Genomic DNA, 14769 nt, shown 5'->3' with positions numbered 1-14769 from the left:
TATTATCATTTGATTTGCTGTAAATTTATTGTAAATTTAAATACAAAGTTTTTAAGATTTTGGTTTTCATTTTTATTTCAATGGGTGGTGAGAAATGCTAAAAAATCATAGTATGAATATACCCAACCCCAGAGGCCTATTTGAAGAATAGTTTAGATTATTTTGAACAATTGCAATATTAAGCAGTAGTCGTTTGCTAGTGAGAATAATGTATAATGAGTTTTAAGGGGATTGAGTATTAGGTTATGGTCAGATATAGGAGAGGAAGCAGCTGTGGCAGCTGCTTACAAGGCACAGCAGTTCACCTCCACCCAATTAGGTGTGATTGAGAGAGGATCATTGTAGAAAATATTAGATGCAAATGGCCATTTCTTTACAAATTATTTCCACTGTACATAATGTGAATTTTGATCAGTTCTTGTTTAGCAGCTGGCAGCACTATTAAACAGCAAACAGGTTAATAATAATTAGTCATACAATATAATTTTTAAAAAATTTGCATTTTTTATTCCTGATTTCTTTTATTTTTCATTCATGTATGTACATTTTCTTATTAGTGATATGTTTTATACTCCATGCATCTCCATACACTGACATTGTTTTGTTGAACTCTACAGACTTATATTGGTCATGACTTCAAATCTAACAAACTTGACTTGGTTGATTTCAGGTGATCATTAGACAAGCATTATACTGTTAACTACTATTTAAAAAAAAAATCCATTTCTTAAATATATCATACACCTAGTGTATGGTATATTTAAGAATTACACCAGCTTAATTCTTCATTTCTAATCCATCTTCCAACAAACTTTCCTTGTGATTAGAGCATGATAAAAACTTGAGACTTGGAGATAAAATCAATACTGTGCCCAAAGAGCTCTGGATGAATTTCCAACTGGCAAAATAATTTTTCTAATTCTCTGATGGTTGGCCAGATTCACTTATTTTTTAAAAAAAACAGCTGGACAACATATTGCTAGAGTGTAGTGGTCCAATGTAAAGCACAGCAATCACTTCCAGCAACTTATGTTAGATAAAATTTTAATATTTCATAGCTTGCAATTGTATTTTAAAGTAAAAACTAGTGACTACTATTTTCTAAATGCACTTTATATATTTAAATAAGAAATATTTGGAACTTCAGTACAACTTTTTTTTGTGTGTAGGGAATCCAGTACAGACATAACTACCAAGATTTATTATTTGTTTCTGGAAGTTGTGATAAATGAATATCCATTTATTTGTTGTGCCACAGAATTATAACCGAAATGACTATTTCATTGGATGTTGTTTGCTACTGCTAAAAAGGGTAGAGAACATATAACTGCTGAATTTTGTTTACTACCATATCAAACAAATTCTATAAACAAAAGTGGTATCCATGTTATAAAATATATACCAAAATAATGATAATTATAGCAGTATAGTATGCAGCAGTCTTTCTTCAAATAATGAAAATCTTGTACTAGCCTTTGTGGCATTTTCTCAAATTATAGTTAATACTTATTGAAGTAGCAGATAAATACCATCATTAACACAAAAAATGAAAGTGTTTTACAATCAATTTCTTTAAGCACAGAAACTATACTGTATTATACAATTTACTCAAGCTAATTAATGGAAAAAATAAATTGATGGTATATTTTTCAAAGCTCTAAACAATAATATTCATTAAACAGAATTAGATGAAGTTGATATGATGTCCTGCATTCTAAAAATGATAGTTGAAGGTGGCTCCCTAGTACTTTTTCAGAAAGGAGTTTTTATATATAAATGTCTATCAGTGTTAGACATTAAAGAAATCAAAAAGATTACATTCACTGATGGCAAATTTGTCATTTCCCTTTGGAAAATAAATTAAGACATTAGATGAGTAATTTATAAGTATTTACACACTAGTCAGCAAACCCTGACGCAGAACAACTTCCACATCCTCATGTTTATAACAATCCAAGACAAAAAGCATTTTCTGTCCACTAACTTCTGATGCTGTAGCCCGAACTTCCATCATTTCTTGCCAACTAAAAAAAAAAAAAAACTAATTTATAAATACATACTTCAGCACTATCTACTTTTTTATAATATGAAAGAGCCTGTAGATGCAAGTAAAAATCTATATAAAACTAACTGTACTTTTTGCTAACCAACCAGTGGTTCCTAATCTTTTTCTCTTTGGAACTGGTTTTAAGAATTGGCTAATTTTCCAAACTTAATAAAAACAACCATTTAGCTAAAACAGACTTGCCAGCTTGTAAATGAATTAAGCTGAAGAAACATTTATAACAACTTTTGTTATGTAATTTTATATTGAAATAGTTGCAGGAACATACAAATTCATAAAGCAACCACCACTACAAGTTTTTGTGAAGAATTTCCACTGGGCAAAATTTGAGTTCATAGTGAATGAGTGATCTTAATGCTCACTTCAGAAGAGTATTTTATGTTGCATTAAGACCATTACATTTATTAGGCAGTTTAAAATCCACTGGCTACAAAATTTTGAAGAAGGTTGAAGAAGGTCAAAGTTTACGTGAAAACTAACTATAGTAAAACCGAACTGGCAATGCAGCCAAGCACATAATGCAAACTTTGTGTTTTATATTGCAGACTTGTGCAGTTCTCTTAAGAACAATATCATTACCCAGTCACATGGAAGGCTTACAACAATGATCTCATGAATAACCCCAAACCATTAGGGTTAATCATGAGATCATTGTTGCACTTTGAGATAAATAGGACCACCAAACCTGTGGAGAATGAGTTATGGATGCACATCACATGTAATCCATTTTGTTTATATTGCTTAGGGGGTGGGGAGAATTATACTGATTAATAATAAAAAAAGTGATTTCCCAGTTTAGTGTACTTACATTATATGTACACACATTAACTGCTCTTTATAAGGAAATCGCAATGAGGAATTTATTTTATCAAGTTTCCTGCACATAATAAAGATCACTGAGTTTTGTTTTTGCTTCCATAATAGGTGTGCAGTTTGATGTATATGGGCTATACATTGAAACAAGGGCTGTATTTGTAGAGGATACTACAGGAGTGAACTGATCCTCACTACAGCTAACAGCAAATTTAGGTCTTTGACCAGTCATGACACGATGGGCAATTCATATGGAATGAAAATTGTTGGGTGCTGGTGTCATAACTTGCCAGTCCAACTGCTCATTCAATAAATTTTGTAACATAATGCTAACTACTGTTGCTTAAGATGAGTACTTGTGTGAACTAGTGCCCAGTTTGGCACTACTTTATATATTAGGTAAGAGTAAAGAGATAATGCTCAGTATGTTGTTACAGCCACAAAACAGTACGTTTTGTTATGTGGAATTATATCTATTTTTTGTGCACATAAGTTTAGCCACTATTTAAGGAAGAAATTAATTGTGAAGCTGCTTTAATTTTTCCTTTGTGTATTCAATACTACTTTTCACAGCCAAATTAAAAGTAAAATTTTGGTAAAAATCCCAATATAATTAATCTTTAATAATAGCATATGGGTAAAGATAAATGAAATTATTAAAGAGTTATAACATTTGGTAAATTACTGAATGGAATTAATTATCTACTAACAGAGCCCATCAGCTGCATTTCCTGGAATAACTCATTTAGTGTACTGCTGAGGCTTACTGTGCAAATTCTTGCAGACAGATCTGGTTCCCCTTACATACATTGCAGCTGTGTTTGTCAGCATTTTTATGCTGTCCATATGGACAAGGGCAAAGTGACATCACATTTTTTACTCCCCCACAGAGGAACTTTTGTTCCTCTGTGGGGGAGTAATCCTTTGGGTTGTCACTGAAAAATTTCCAAGCTGTAAATTTAAGATCAGAACTACTACCCATTTCTGTATGGGTTATGGCCTACTAAGCTTGTCAGCAATGAAGAAGTACATGAAATTAACAAAATCAAAAGTTTTACCACTGATAGAGAAAACCTAACTTTCATTCTTTTACTTGCAGAACCCCCACCTTGGGCTGTTGAGAAAAATTTAGATAAATTAATGTTATTTTCATTCAAAAAGTCAGCTGCACTTTCCTCTAATTATTATGACAACATTGTCATATTAACAATATGGCAATGCTATCTATGCAAAATGTGGTTACTATATGCTCCTGAATTCTATGTTAAAATTGTGGTATTAAGAAGAGTTATGTAGTAGGGTTGTGTTTTTTCATGATATCAGGTAGTATTTAACTACTTGTAGATGTGTTTATTTTGACAGTTGGAATATTCTTCATTCTAACAGTCAGCTGACTTTACCTATGCTGGGCTATGTTAGGGTAACTAAGAATAGAAACGGGTGCATGTATACTTGCACTTACACCAATTCTAGGAGTATAGTTAATAAATTCGATTAGCTTGAAGTGCTAGTCAAGACATCAAAGGCAGATATTGTTGGGATATCGGAGACATGGTATCACACAGACATAAGTAGTGCAGAACTGGAATTTGGGGTTTACAATTTGTGCAGAAAGGATAGACAGGAAGGGTTATGCTGTTAGTTAAGAACCACAAAATCTAAGGAAGTGCATCCAATTGATGTGGGTGGACAATGCAATGTTCAGTCTGTTTGGTGTGACATAAGCACTGGGAAAGGAAAAGGAGTAGGTGTGTGTTATAGGCCTGATGAGTATAATGAACAATTGTGCAGAGAAATAGTGTCTTATAAGGGGGATTTTAATTTCTTGAATATTGACTGGGATTTGTGGGTTGGTCACACACTAGCAAGGCTTTTGTGGATTTATTGGATGAGTGTTTTCTACAGCAGCATGTGTGGGAGGCAACTAGAAGGAGTAATACTCTTGATCTGATTATCAGTAATGATTCTTCATGCATCAAGAAGAATCTGCAGATAAAGGAACCACTAGGTGTCAGTGATCACAGTGTGCTGAAGTAGGATTTACTCAAAGGTAACTACCATCAAGGGTACAGGGAAGGGTTTTTGCTTTTGTAAAGGTGACTACTGTGGTCTGAGACAGTATTTAAAATCTGTACCAGGGACCAAACTGATGATGTTACCAACAGCAAATTCAAAATGGGGACCACTCAAAGAATTAATCTTGGAAGCTACTAGGCTTTTCATACCAACAAATAAATATTGTTCAAGATTTAGGGCTAAATGGATGTCAGATGAGCTAATTAGACATGTGATATAGAAGAAAAATGCATGGGTTACATAAATTAACAGGTGACACAGAAGCCTATGATAGATATAAGCTGGCCTTTCACCAAGTCATAAAGGAGGTTAGGCAGATTACGAGAAATCTTTGGCAAAGGATGCTAAGAAAACAGCAAGAACTGCTGTAGTTATATAAATCTAGAAGGAAGGGGATGAATTAGTTTAGTCCACTTGATATCGACGGTTCAACTGTTGCTGATCCTGCTCAGGTAGCTAACAAACTAAAAGACTATTCTGCATCGACATTCACACGTGAGAAGTTATTCAGGGAGGGGAATGCCAGAGGTGTATTCAACTCTGGCAGTAATCTAGATAAAGTGGAGGAGAATTTGTTGAAAATAAACATAAAGGCACCTGGGGTGGATGGAATCTATCCAGTTATATTAAAGGAGGTGTCAAAGGAAGTAAGCAAACCCTTAGCCATAATTATGAGAGCTTCCCTGGACTCAGGGGAGGTACCCATGGACTGGAGATGTGCAAATGTGGTCCCAATCCACAAAGGAGGATCAAAGGGAGAGACAGGTAATTACAGACCTATTTAACTTCTGTTACAGGGAAATTAATGGAGGCACTGGTTAAAGAAGCATTGCAGGATCATCTGGACAAGACTTCAGTTATAGCTCAGACACAGCAAGGATTCGTTAAGTGGAAGTCTTGTCTGACTAATTTGATTGGATACTATGATGTAGTCACAAAGGAACTTGGATGCAAAGAATAACTTTGATATCATAATTTTTGGATCATAGAAAAGCCTTTGATACTGCTGCAAATTGGAGCAGTGTGGCATTGGAGGCAAATTGCTGCTATGGATAAAGGGATGGTTGAGAGGGAGAAGACAAAGTGGTAATCAATGGACACAGCTCTTTGTGGACTAATGTTATTAGTGGAGTCCTCCAGTGTTGGGTCCATTGTTTTCTGTATTTATAAAGGTTGATGATAGTAGATCAGGCTAATTTGCAGAAGTATAAGGGTTGGCAGGGTAGTTAATAACACTAATGACAGTACACTGCTGCAACTGGATCTAGAAAAGTTGAGCAGATGGACTGAGAGGTGGCAAATGAAGTTTAACATTGACAAATGTGAAGTACTAATCCCAGCGTAACATATCAACTCTATGGTGTCACTCTGACAGTAATTGTAAAGGCAGATATGAAGTTTTCTGAGCAGTGCAGGATAGTCTGCAAGAGTAGCTCATGGTGTCTTGTCAATGGTATACAGGAATTTTTCTAGCAGGGATAAGGAGGTGATTATCCCCTTGTATAAGGCAATGGTCAGGCCACACCTTGAGTACTGTATACAGGTCTGGAGGCCTCATTTTAAGAAGGATGTAGAGCTGTTGGAAGGAGTACAGAGAAGGGCACAACAAGATTAGTGAATGGAACATAGGGTTGCTCTTACGAAGAAAGGCTTAAGTTGTGCAAATTACAGTGTCTGAAGACTAGGCACCTGCGAAGTGATCTGATTGAGGTGTATAAAGCCTTGAATGGTTTGAGCATGCTCAATGCAGATGGAATTCTTCCTCTTGCTCTCTCAGAATAATCGCCTGAGAAGGCATAAATTCAAATTGAGGAAAGGGAGCAGCAGTGCGTAGCACACGCTTCTTGATTAGACTGGGGTTTAACCCACGTGACCACCAAATATGGAGGATGCGGAAAGGTCAGGGAATGACCACCGGATATCCCCGGAGCAATATGGCCTTAGTTGCTAATGCTCCTAAGGCCATATTGCTCCGGGGACGGGCTCAAACCCGGTCTAATCAAGAAGCATGTGCTACACACTGCTGCTCCCTTTCCTCAATTTGAATTTATGCCCTCTCAGGCGATTATTCTGAGAGAGCAAGAGGAAGAATCCCATCTGCATTTAGCACGCTCAAACCATTCAAGGCTTTATACACCTCAAATCACCTCGCAGATTCTGCTACATCTCTAAAAATCTCACTTTATCTAATGTCGTGCTCTTTTGCCAGGTTGTAGGATAGATGTGCGGAAGTTTCCCTTTAGCCAGCAGGTTGATTGCTGGAACAAACTTTCATCTATCGTAGAAGTTGATAGCTTAAATAGATTCAAGGCAGAACTTGACAAACATTTGGGGTGAGTGGATGGGTGAGATAAGGTTTTTTTTTGGCTGATGATGTATAAACTTGCTTTCTTGCATCACGTGCAAGAAAGCTAATGCTAAATTAAATAATAAATAAATGCTAAAGCATAGCATAAATACTAAAATTTTATCTGGAAATAATTTAAAAGTTTATTCATTGGGGGCTAAGCCTGTACAAATCAACATGAAAATATGTTTAAGAAAATTCAAAAATCATTAATTGAAAATAGTGGACATTAGCAAGATACTGAGAGAGGGATAATAGTCCTCATCTCAGTGAATATATAAATAAATAAAAAATAGTGAAAAACTAATTGAATAATGCATATGTATTTCATATATAAGATATTAAATATATAGTGCTAATAAGTTAAAAAAACAGGAAATAAAGGGAAAAAATGAGAAAAATAATAAATCGCACAGTTTCGGGCCGATATTATTATTTTTAATGAAGCTAAACTAATCTGAAATTCACCATGGTGAATTTCAGATTAGTTACTCTAGTATTCTAATATGTTACTCTAGAATTCTAGAGTAACAAAAAACCATAAAACAATTTGCAGTTTTGTTTATTGGTAGTAAACCAAAATGGGTAGTAAACTTGATGTTTTGTTTATTATAATCAAAATTCAATTTGCAAATGTGATCACTACAACCAGCACTACCGTTAATAAAAAAAAAAATCAGCCTTTCAAATTATTCCAGATACTACTGTATATATAAATAGGACAGGGAAAGCAATGGGAAACTAACCTGTAAAGAAAGCATATCCTAAGTAATCCTATGATGAGCAAGCTATAGAAGTCTGAAAGATCTGGCAGTTATAAAATCATTGTAGCATGCCAGAATGCTGATGTCAATAAGTGTCAAGGCTTTCCAGGTTGTCAACACGTGAAATCCCTGTTGTGGAATTGGGACATTGAACTTACAATGTTGAAAGGTGGAAAGCTGGAGTGTCAAAAGAGAAATGCACAGGAATGGTACTGATGTGCTTGGTGTGGCAGAGACGAGATGGAGTGAAGTGGGCGATTTGTAAGTGGAGACTATAAAGTTATGCACTCTGGAAGTAGTGGCAATAATTATGACAAGAAGATTCATGAGCACTAGATGTGGAATCGTTTGGACATAGACTTGTCATGGTCAGATTTGTGGCAAATCCAGTTAACACAGTAATTATATAAGTTTATATATCAACCTCAAATAGTGCTGAGGAATTAATACGGAAAATCAGATCAAAAGACGTGATAATTATGGGAGACTGGAATGTGGTGGGTGGAGAGAGAAGGGAAGGGAAGACTGGGCAACTTGTTTTGTACAGAGGTGAGTCTAATGGTAGCATAGACATGGTTTAAAGCACCACTCCCCAGAAAATATAAATGTAAGAATTCTGGTGACTTACGAAGGTACCAAATTGTTTACATCTTAGTTAAACAGAAACACCGTAACCAAGTGAAGAAAGCAATGTCCTATCCAGGAGCAGACGGCAATTCAGACCACTCACTTGTGAAGATGAATGTGTAAATAAAATTGAAGTGCCTGAATAAATCATTCATGAGATGGAGCATTGAGAAATTTAGAGGAGAGTGCAAAAAATCTGTTTCAAGATCTGACCAATGTTATCACTACTGAGGAGACTGTGAATGATCTAGTGCAAGGGTCCCCAAACTACAGCCAGCAAAAGAATTTTATCCTGCCCACGGACATTTCATTTAGATTGTAAAAATTAATGTTTATATTAGATCAAAAAATTTATGAAAAACACATTTTACAGATTATTTTAACATCTGTCTGTGGATTAATAGTGTTGACACCTCTGTGTCAGCTTAGTCTGTTGGATGTTAATTCTGTTATTTCCACTCAAAGCTATTCTTTGAAACATCTTTAAAATAATCTATTAATTTTAACTCTGTCATTAAATAGCAATATGTGTTAGAGGCAGTAATTAGGGATTTCTTATCCCTTGCCAGCCTGCACACCAACCCTGATGTCCAGAATATAGGAGCAAAGGTCACCCTAGGCTTTCACCACACAAGAATCCCAGATCCAGGATAACACCTGGCACCAGTGGCATGGTCTGATGATTGGTATTGGTAAGATCCTGAACCAGCCTGCACATGAACCCTGATGTTCAGAGTATGGGAACAAAGGTCACCCCTGGCTTCTACTATAAGAGTCCCAGATCCAGGATGAAAACATGACACTATCCTATTGGTTAATGGAGTTAAACCCTCTGCTATAAATTAACTACTGGCACCCTGTATGCACAAAGTTTCCGGTAGTATTGGCAAGCGGAGGCTGTTGACAGTTATGAATTTAATCTCTTTGTATTACCCTAGATTTCCTGTTTTCTATTGTAATAGCAATTCAAAACTTAATACTTTAGAATTGTAATATTGGTAATTGTAACTGTAATATCCTAAAATATCCAAATTTGTAACCCTTTCTGTTCTCCCCAAAGCATGGTCTGAAGATGGGTATAGGTAAGATATCCAAAACATCACCTTATTAAACTATATTATAATTAGCAATATAAAACTATAAGCTTTATATTATAATAATGTAGTTTATTAGGCAAACAGACTAATAAACTACATTATTTACACATTTATTAAATTATTATTTAATAAACTACATTAAACTACATAGTTTATTAGGCAAACAGCCTAATAAACTATATTAATTTCACGTGATATAAGTGTGATATGAATATAATAATAATCTTTACGTTAAAATGCTTCAAAAAATTTTAAGACACTTCAGTGCTTGCTTATTTCAATATTCAAGAGTTTTTTTTATTCCGGTGACCCCATAAAAATCATGATGATGCCGAGTGTCACATTTTTAATGAGCGGTGGCCAATTAATTACTTTTTGCACTGCTCAATGATACTTGCACATGTCTTATTTGCAATGATGCTGTGTTGGTGTTCAAGGAATATAATGTGAAACATCACTATACCACAAAATATGCCTCAAATTATGATAAATTTCAAGGAGCATTGCAGCAGAAAAAACTCCCAAGAACTAACTAACCCGAACTTTTCAAACTCAACAACAGAAGGTTAGAACTTTTACTCAAAATTTATCTGCAGTTAGAGCTAGTTTCACAGCCTCCCAAAATCATTGCCAAAGAAGGAAGGGCCTTTATGGATGGAGAATTTGTAAAACACATTTGGCAATTGCAGAAGTATATCCTGAGAAAGTAAAGAATTTTGTGTCTAAGTTTATCTTCATCAACTGTAACGAGAAGAATTGAAGATTTAGGAGCCAATGTTCAAAATCAACTCGTAGAAAGTGAAGATACAAGCCATATAGTTCAATTACTAATTTATATCCAAGGTGTAAATCAAAATTTTGCAGTAACTGAAGAGCTAGTTGCATTAAAAATCTTGAAAGATACAACGGCAGGTGAAAATATATTTTTGAGTGTGTCAGAAGCAATTGACAGCCTCAAATTGAATTGGGATTTGCTATCAGTGGTTACGACAGATGGCATTAAAAATATGGTCGGTACTAAAATTGGGTTCATGGATCAGCTTCATAAATATCTTGAGAGTAAAAATATTAAAAAACCAATGCAATTTCACTGTATAATTCACCAGCAGTCTTTGTGCAGAAAATATTTGGGCATGGATTCAGTCATGTCAACTGTTAATATCAACAGTAAATTTTACTCGCAAGACTGGTTTGAATCATCAGCAATTCAAAAATTTTCCTTCAAACTATTGAGGCTCAATACGGTGATTTGTTGTATCACACTGTACAAGGGTTGAGTCATGGTAACGTGTTTAAGCGATTTTTTGTACTTCCGATCGGAAATAGATCTTTTTTTATGAACGAAAAATTGAAACCTGTTCCGAAATTGTCAGATCTCAAGTGGTTGTGGAACTCTGCCTTTTTAACAGATATATGTGAACACCTGAATTTTCTTAATATGAAATTACAAGGGCAAGACAAACTTGTCAATGAATTGTATTATAATGTCAAAGCATTTGAAACAAAATGAGTAATTTAATAAGTCAACTACTTCGGAATAATTTTTCACATTTTCCATGTTGCGGTAATTTATCTAATAAATATGTCTAAGAAAATTTTGCAGCTAGATTTTCTGATTTTAAAAATAATTCAAAGGTGTTTGAAATTTTTCAAAATCCTTTTGACATACCTGTCAACAATGTTGATGAGAATTTACAATTAACAGTTGGTGGATCTTCAATCTAATGATGCACTGAAGACAATATTTTAAAATGAAAATCTAATTCAATTTTATTCAACATTATCAGTCAGATTATCCAAAAATTAAAAATTTTGCAAGATAGGTTACATCAATTTTTGGAAGTATATGTATATGAGCTTTTCAAAAACGAAATATGTAAAATTGAAAATACGATCACGTCTAACTGACCTGCAGTTACACGACTTTTTAAGAATTGGAACTAGTACTTTAAAACCTGATATTATGAAACTTAGTCACACTCTACAACCACATTCATTGCATTAATTATAATTTTGTGATTAGTACAATAAATAATAACTAAATTTTGATATAAACAAACTGGTATATTTTATTTTACGTATCCATAGATTTATTTTCAAATCTGTAGATATAGGTAGGTATAAAATTTGTTTCTCTGCATAACTTCAATGTTATGCAGAGAATGTAGTTTTCAGTAATTAAGAATTTTCTCCAGCCCGCCAAATATTCCAAAAATTCATGTGCTTCTTAAAAGTTTGGGGACCCCTGATCTAGAGCAAAATTGGTCTTTAAAGGAAGCTTTGGATCACAGATATTTTACTGCAGAAAATGGACGAGAAGGAGACTGAAAGGCCTAAAAAATGATGATAAAAGGAATTATCGTAGATTGAAGAATGAAATATATAGGGAATGTAGGAAGGCAAAAGAACAGTGGTGGGCAGAGAACTGTCAAGAGCTTGAAAAACTTGAACAAGTTCTGATGGACTTGACACACAGAAAAATCAGAGAGTTAACAAGAAATAGTGGAATTCAAACAAGAGCAATGTGGGATGAAAAGGGAATGACAGTACTGAATTTTGAAGAAGTGTTGAAGGACTTTGAAGATTCAAGCATGTACACGTGGAGGAAAATGGCACCAGAACAACAAAAAAACATGGAAGAAATATCTAAAGAATTCAACACAGCCTTAAGGTCTCTTAGCAATAACAAAGCCAGAAATTGACAACATACCCGCAGAGCTTTTAAAATATAGTGGAGAAAATCTGAAGGAAACCTTATTTGAACTGATAAAGAAGATACACAGGGATGGGATGAGCAGTAGCTGGAGGAATTCTGCACATTAATCATAATCACCAACAGTATGCCAAGACTAAAGAACTATAAATCTTATTACCCACACATTCAAGATTCTGCTGAAAGTTATCAAAGTCCATATGGAGAGTCACATTGAACAATTTCTGAATGAATCAGTGTGGTTTTCCCAGTGAGGGGAGAACTGACAGAAATCAACAAGACATGCTATTGGAACATTGAGTGTTGGGAGAGAAAATGTATAACATGAGAAGAAACCATGTGTGTTTTGTGGATTACGAGAAGGCATTTGATAGAGTAATCTGGAGAGAACTGTTCTCACTGCTTGAGAAAATTGGATGCAAGATGATTGAACTGATCTATGACATATAGAAGACAAAATGTGATGATAAGAGTAAGGGGAGAACTGACAGAAAAACTAAAGTTAAAAAAAAGGAAGTAAGACAGGGATGCTCACTTTCACCTGGTTTGTTTGTTTGTTATTTGGTTTTTAGGAGCATTAGCAACTAAGGCCATATTGCTCCGGGAATATGCGGTGATCATTCCCTGATCTTTCCGCATCCCCGTATTTGGTGGTGATGGGATCGAACCCCGGTCTAATCAAGAAGCGTGCGTTACGCACTGCTGCTTCTTCCCACCTGGCTACGGAGGCGCCACTTTCACCTGGATTGTTCAATGCTTTTTCTGAAGTGATAATAAAGGAGGCACTTGGGAATAAGAAATGGGGGTTAAATTAAGTGAAATGTACGTACAGGCTATTAAGTTTGCAGATTAATGAGGCCATACTAGCAGGTTGTCCTGCTGTGCTGCAAAAAATGATCAGAAGACTAAAGAAAGCACTGAAGTATGGAATGAAGATAAAAGTGATGAAAACAATGATTGGTAAAAGGTCAATTCCCTTCTGAATAGAGATTGATGGAGTAAGAATAGAACAGGTAGATTAAATCACTTTAGGTATCTTGGGCAGTTATTTGCAACTATAAGGATTATTAATATTTTAAAGTTTGGACATTTCATGTCAAACTGAGATTCACATCAGAATTGCAATGGCAAAACAATCTTTCGAGAATAAACTATTGTTGATTACACAGAAGAAGATATTACAGGAAAAAAAGAAGATAATAAAAGTTTTTTGGCTGCTAGAGTATCAGGAATGACAAAAACAAAACTGAACTACAAAACTAATGGATAGGTAGGTATAACAAAGTCACTGGGTCTAATGAGCACTTGTGGGAACATAACTTGCCATAGCATTCAGAGGTACCCCATATTCAGATTTCATCCAAAAATTTTATTATGTACCTTCACGTCTGAATTGAACAGTTTTAACATTCTGAAATTATTACTATTTTTTTCGCATTTAGTAATATAGTTGCATAACATTTTCATTTTAAGTAGCTTCCATTGCATGGAAGCTGCTTATGCGTGCACACGCACAAGAAAAAAAAAAAAAATCACAACTGTAATATTTTTTTAATTGTACTCAGACACTGGACATTTTTGCCCATCACTGTTCTAAGGTAATTTCAAATCAATCACTGGCTCATAGAGTGTAATTAGTAAGAGGAGTTTGTGCTTAGAGGTTAAGAGAAAGTTACAAAATAAGAGAAATGTCATCTTTTCATGGGCACTCTCTTTAGCACATATGTACAATTATACCTAAAAAAATAACACAGGGCTTATTTTAACATTTATGTACAGCTGGTATACACTAAGTGATCACTGAATTATGACCACCTACCTAATACTTCGTAGGTCCTCCTTTTGCCCTCAGTACAGTAGCTATCCGATGTGGCATTGATTCAACAAGATGTCGGAAATGTTTGGGAGGTATGGCCAACCAAGCTGTGTGTAATGCAGTCAGCAATGCAGGTATGGAGGTGACTGGTGTACCCAGATGCCTGATATGCCTTTCAATAGTGTCCCACAAGTGCTCTATGGGATTGATATTGAGGGAAGTTCGGAGGCCAATCAATATGCTGTACCCAATCATAACTGTGTTCCTCAAACCATTCCTGCACAACAAGTGCCTGATGGCTTGGCATACTGTCATCTTGGAAGACACCATTGCCATTCAGGAAAAGTGTAACATAGCGGGGTTTACACAGTCAGCAAGCAGTTGATGATAGCAGAGACCACTGATACGTTGTTCCACATGCACCAAGGGTCCAAGTTCCTGCAAGTGAAAC

The 14769-nt window shown here is 35.1% G+C and overlaps 1 protein-coding gene across 1 annotated transcript in view; it reads right to left on the bottom strand.

Annotated features, from left to right (window-relative positions):
• Window positions 1–1891: 1891 nt before the first annotated feature.
• The window catches only part of LOC150090520 (RPA-related protein RADX-like), a 164763-nt gene continuing 151885 nt past the window's right edge, over window positions 1892–14769 (bottom strand). The window contains exon 14 of the mRNA XM_090378305.1: window positions 1892–2024. Coding sequence (XP_090234431.1) covers window positions 1892–2024 — 133 coding nt within the window. The remainder of the gene's footprint in view (window positions 2025–14769) is intronic.

This window comes from Mastigoproctus giganteus, chromosome 1 (genome assembly GCF_048544385.1).
Source record: "Mastigoproctus giganteus isolate SK-2022 chromosome 1, ASM4854438v1, whole genome shotgun sequence".
NCBI classification, from domain to species: domain Eukaryota; kingdom Metazoa; phylum Arthropoda; class Arachnida; order Uropygi; family Thelyphonidae; genus Mastigoproctus; species Mastigoproctus giganteus.
Note: the sequence above shows the minus strand (reverse complement) of the source record. Positions and strands in the feature narration are given on the sequence as shown.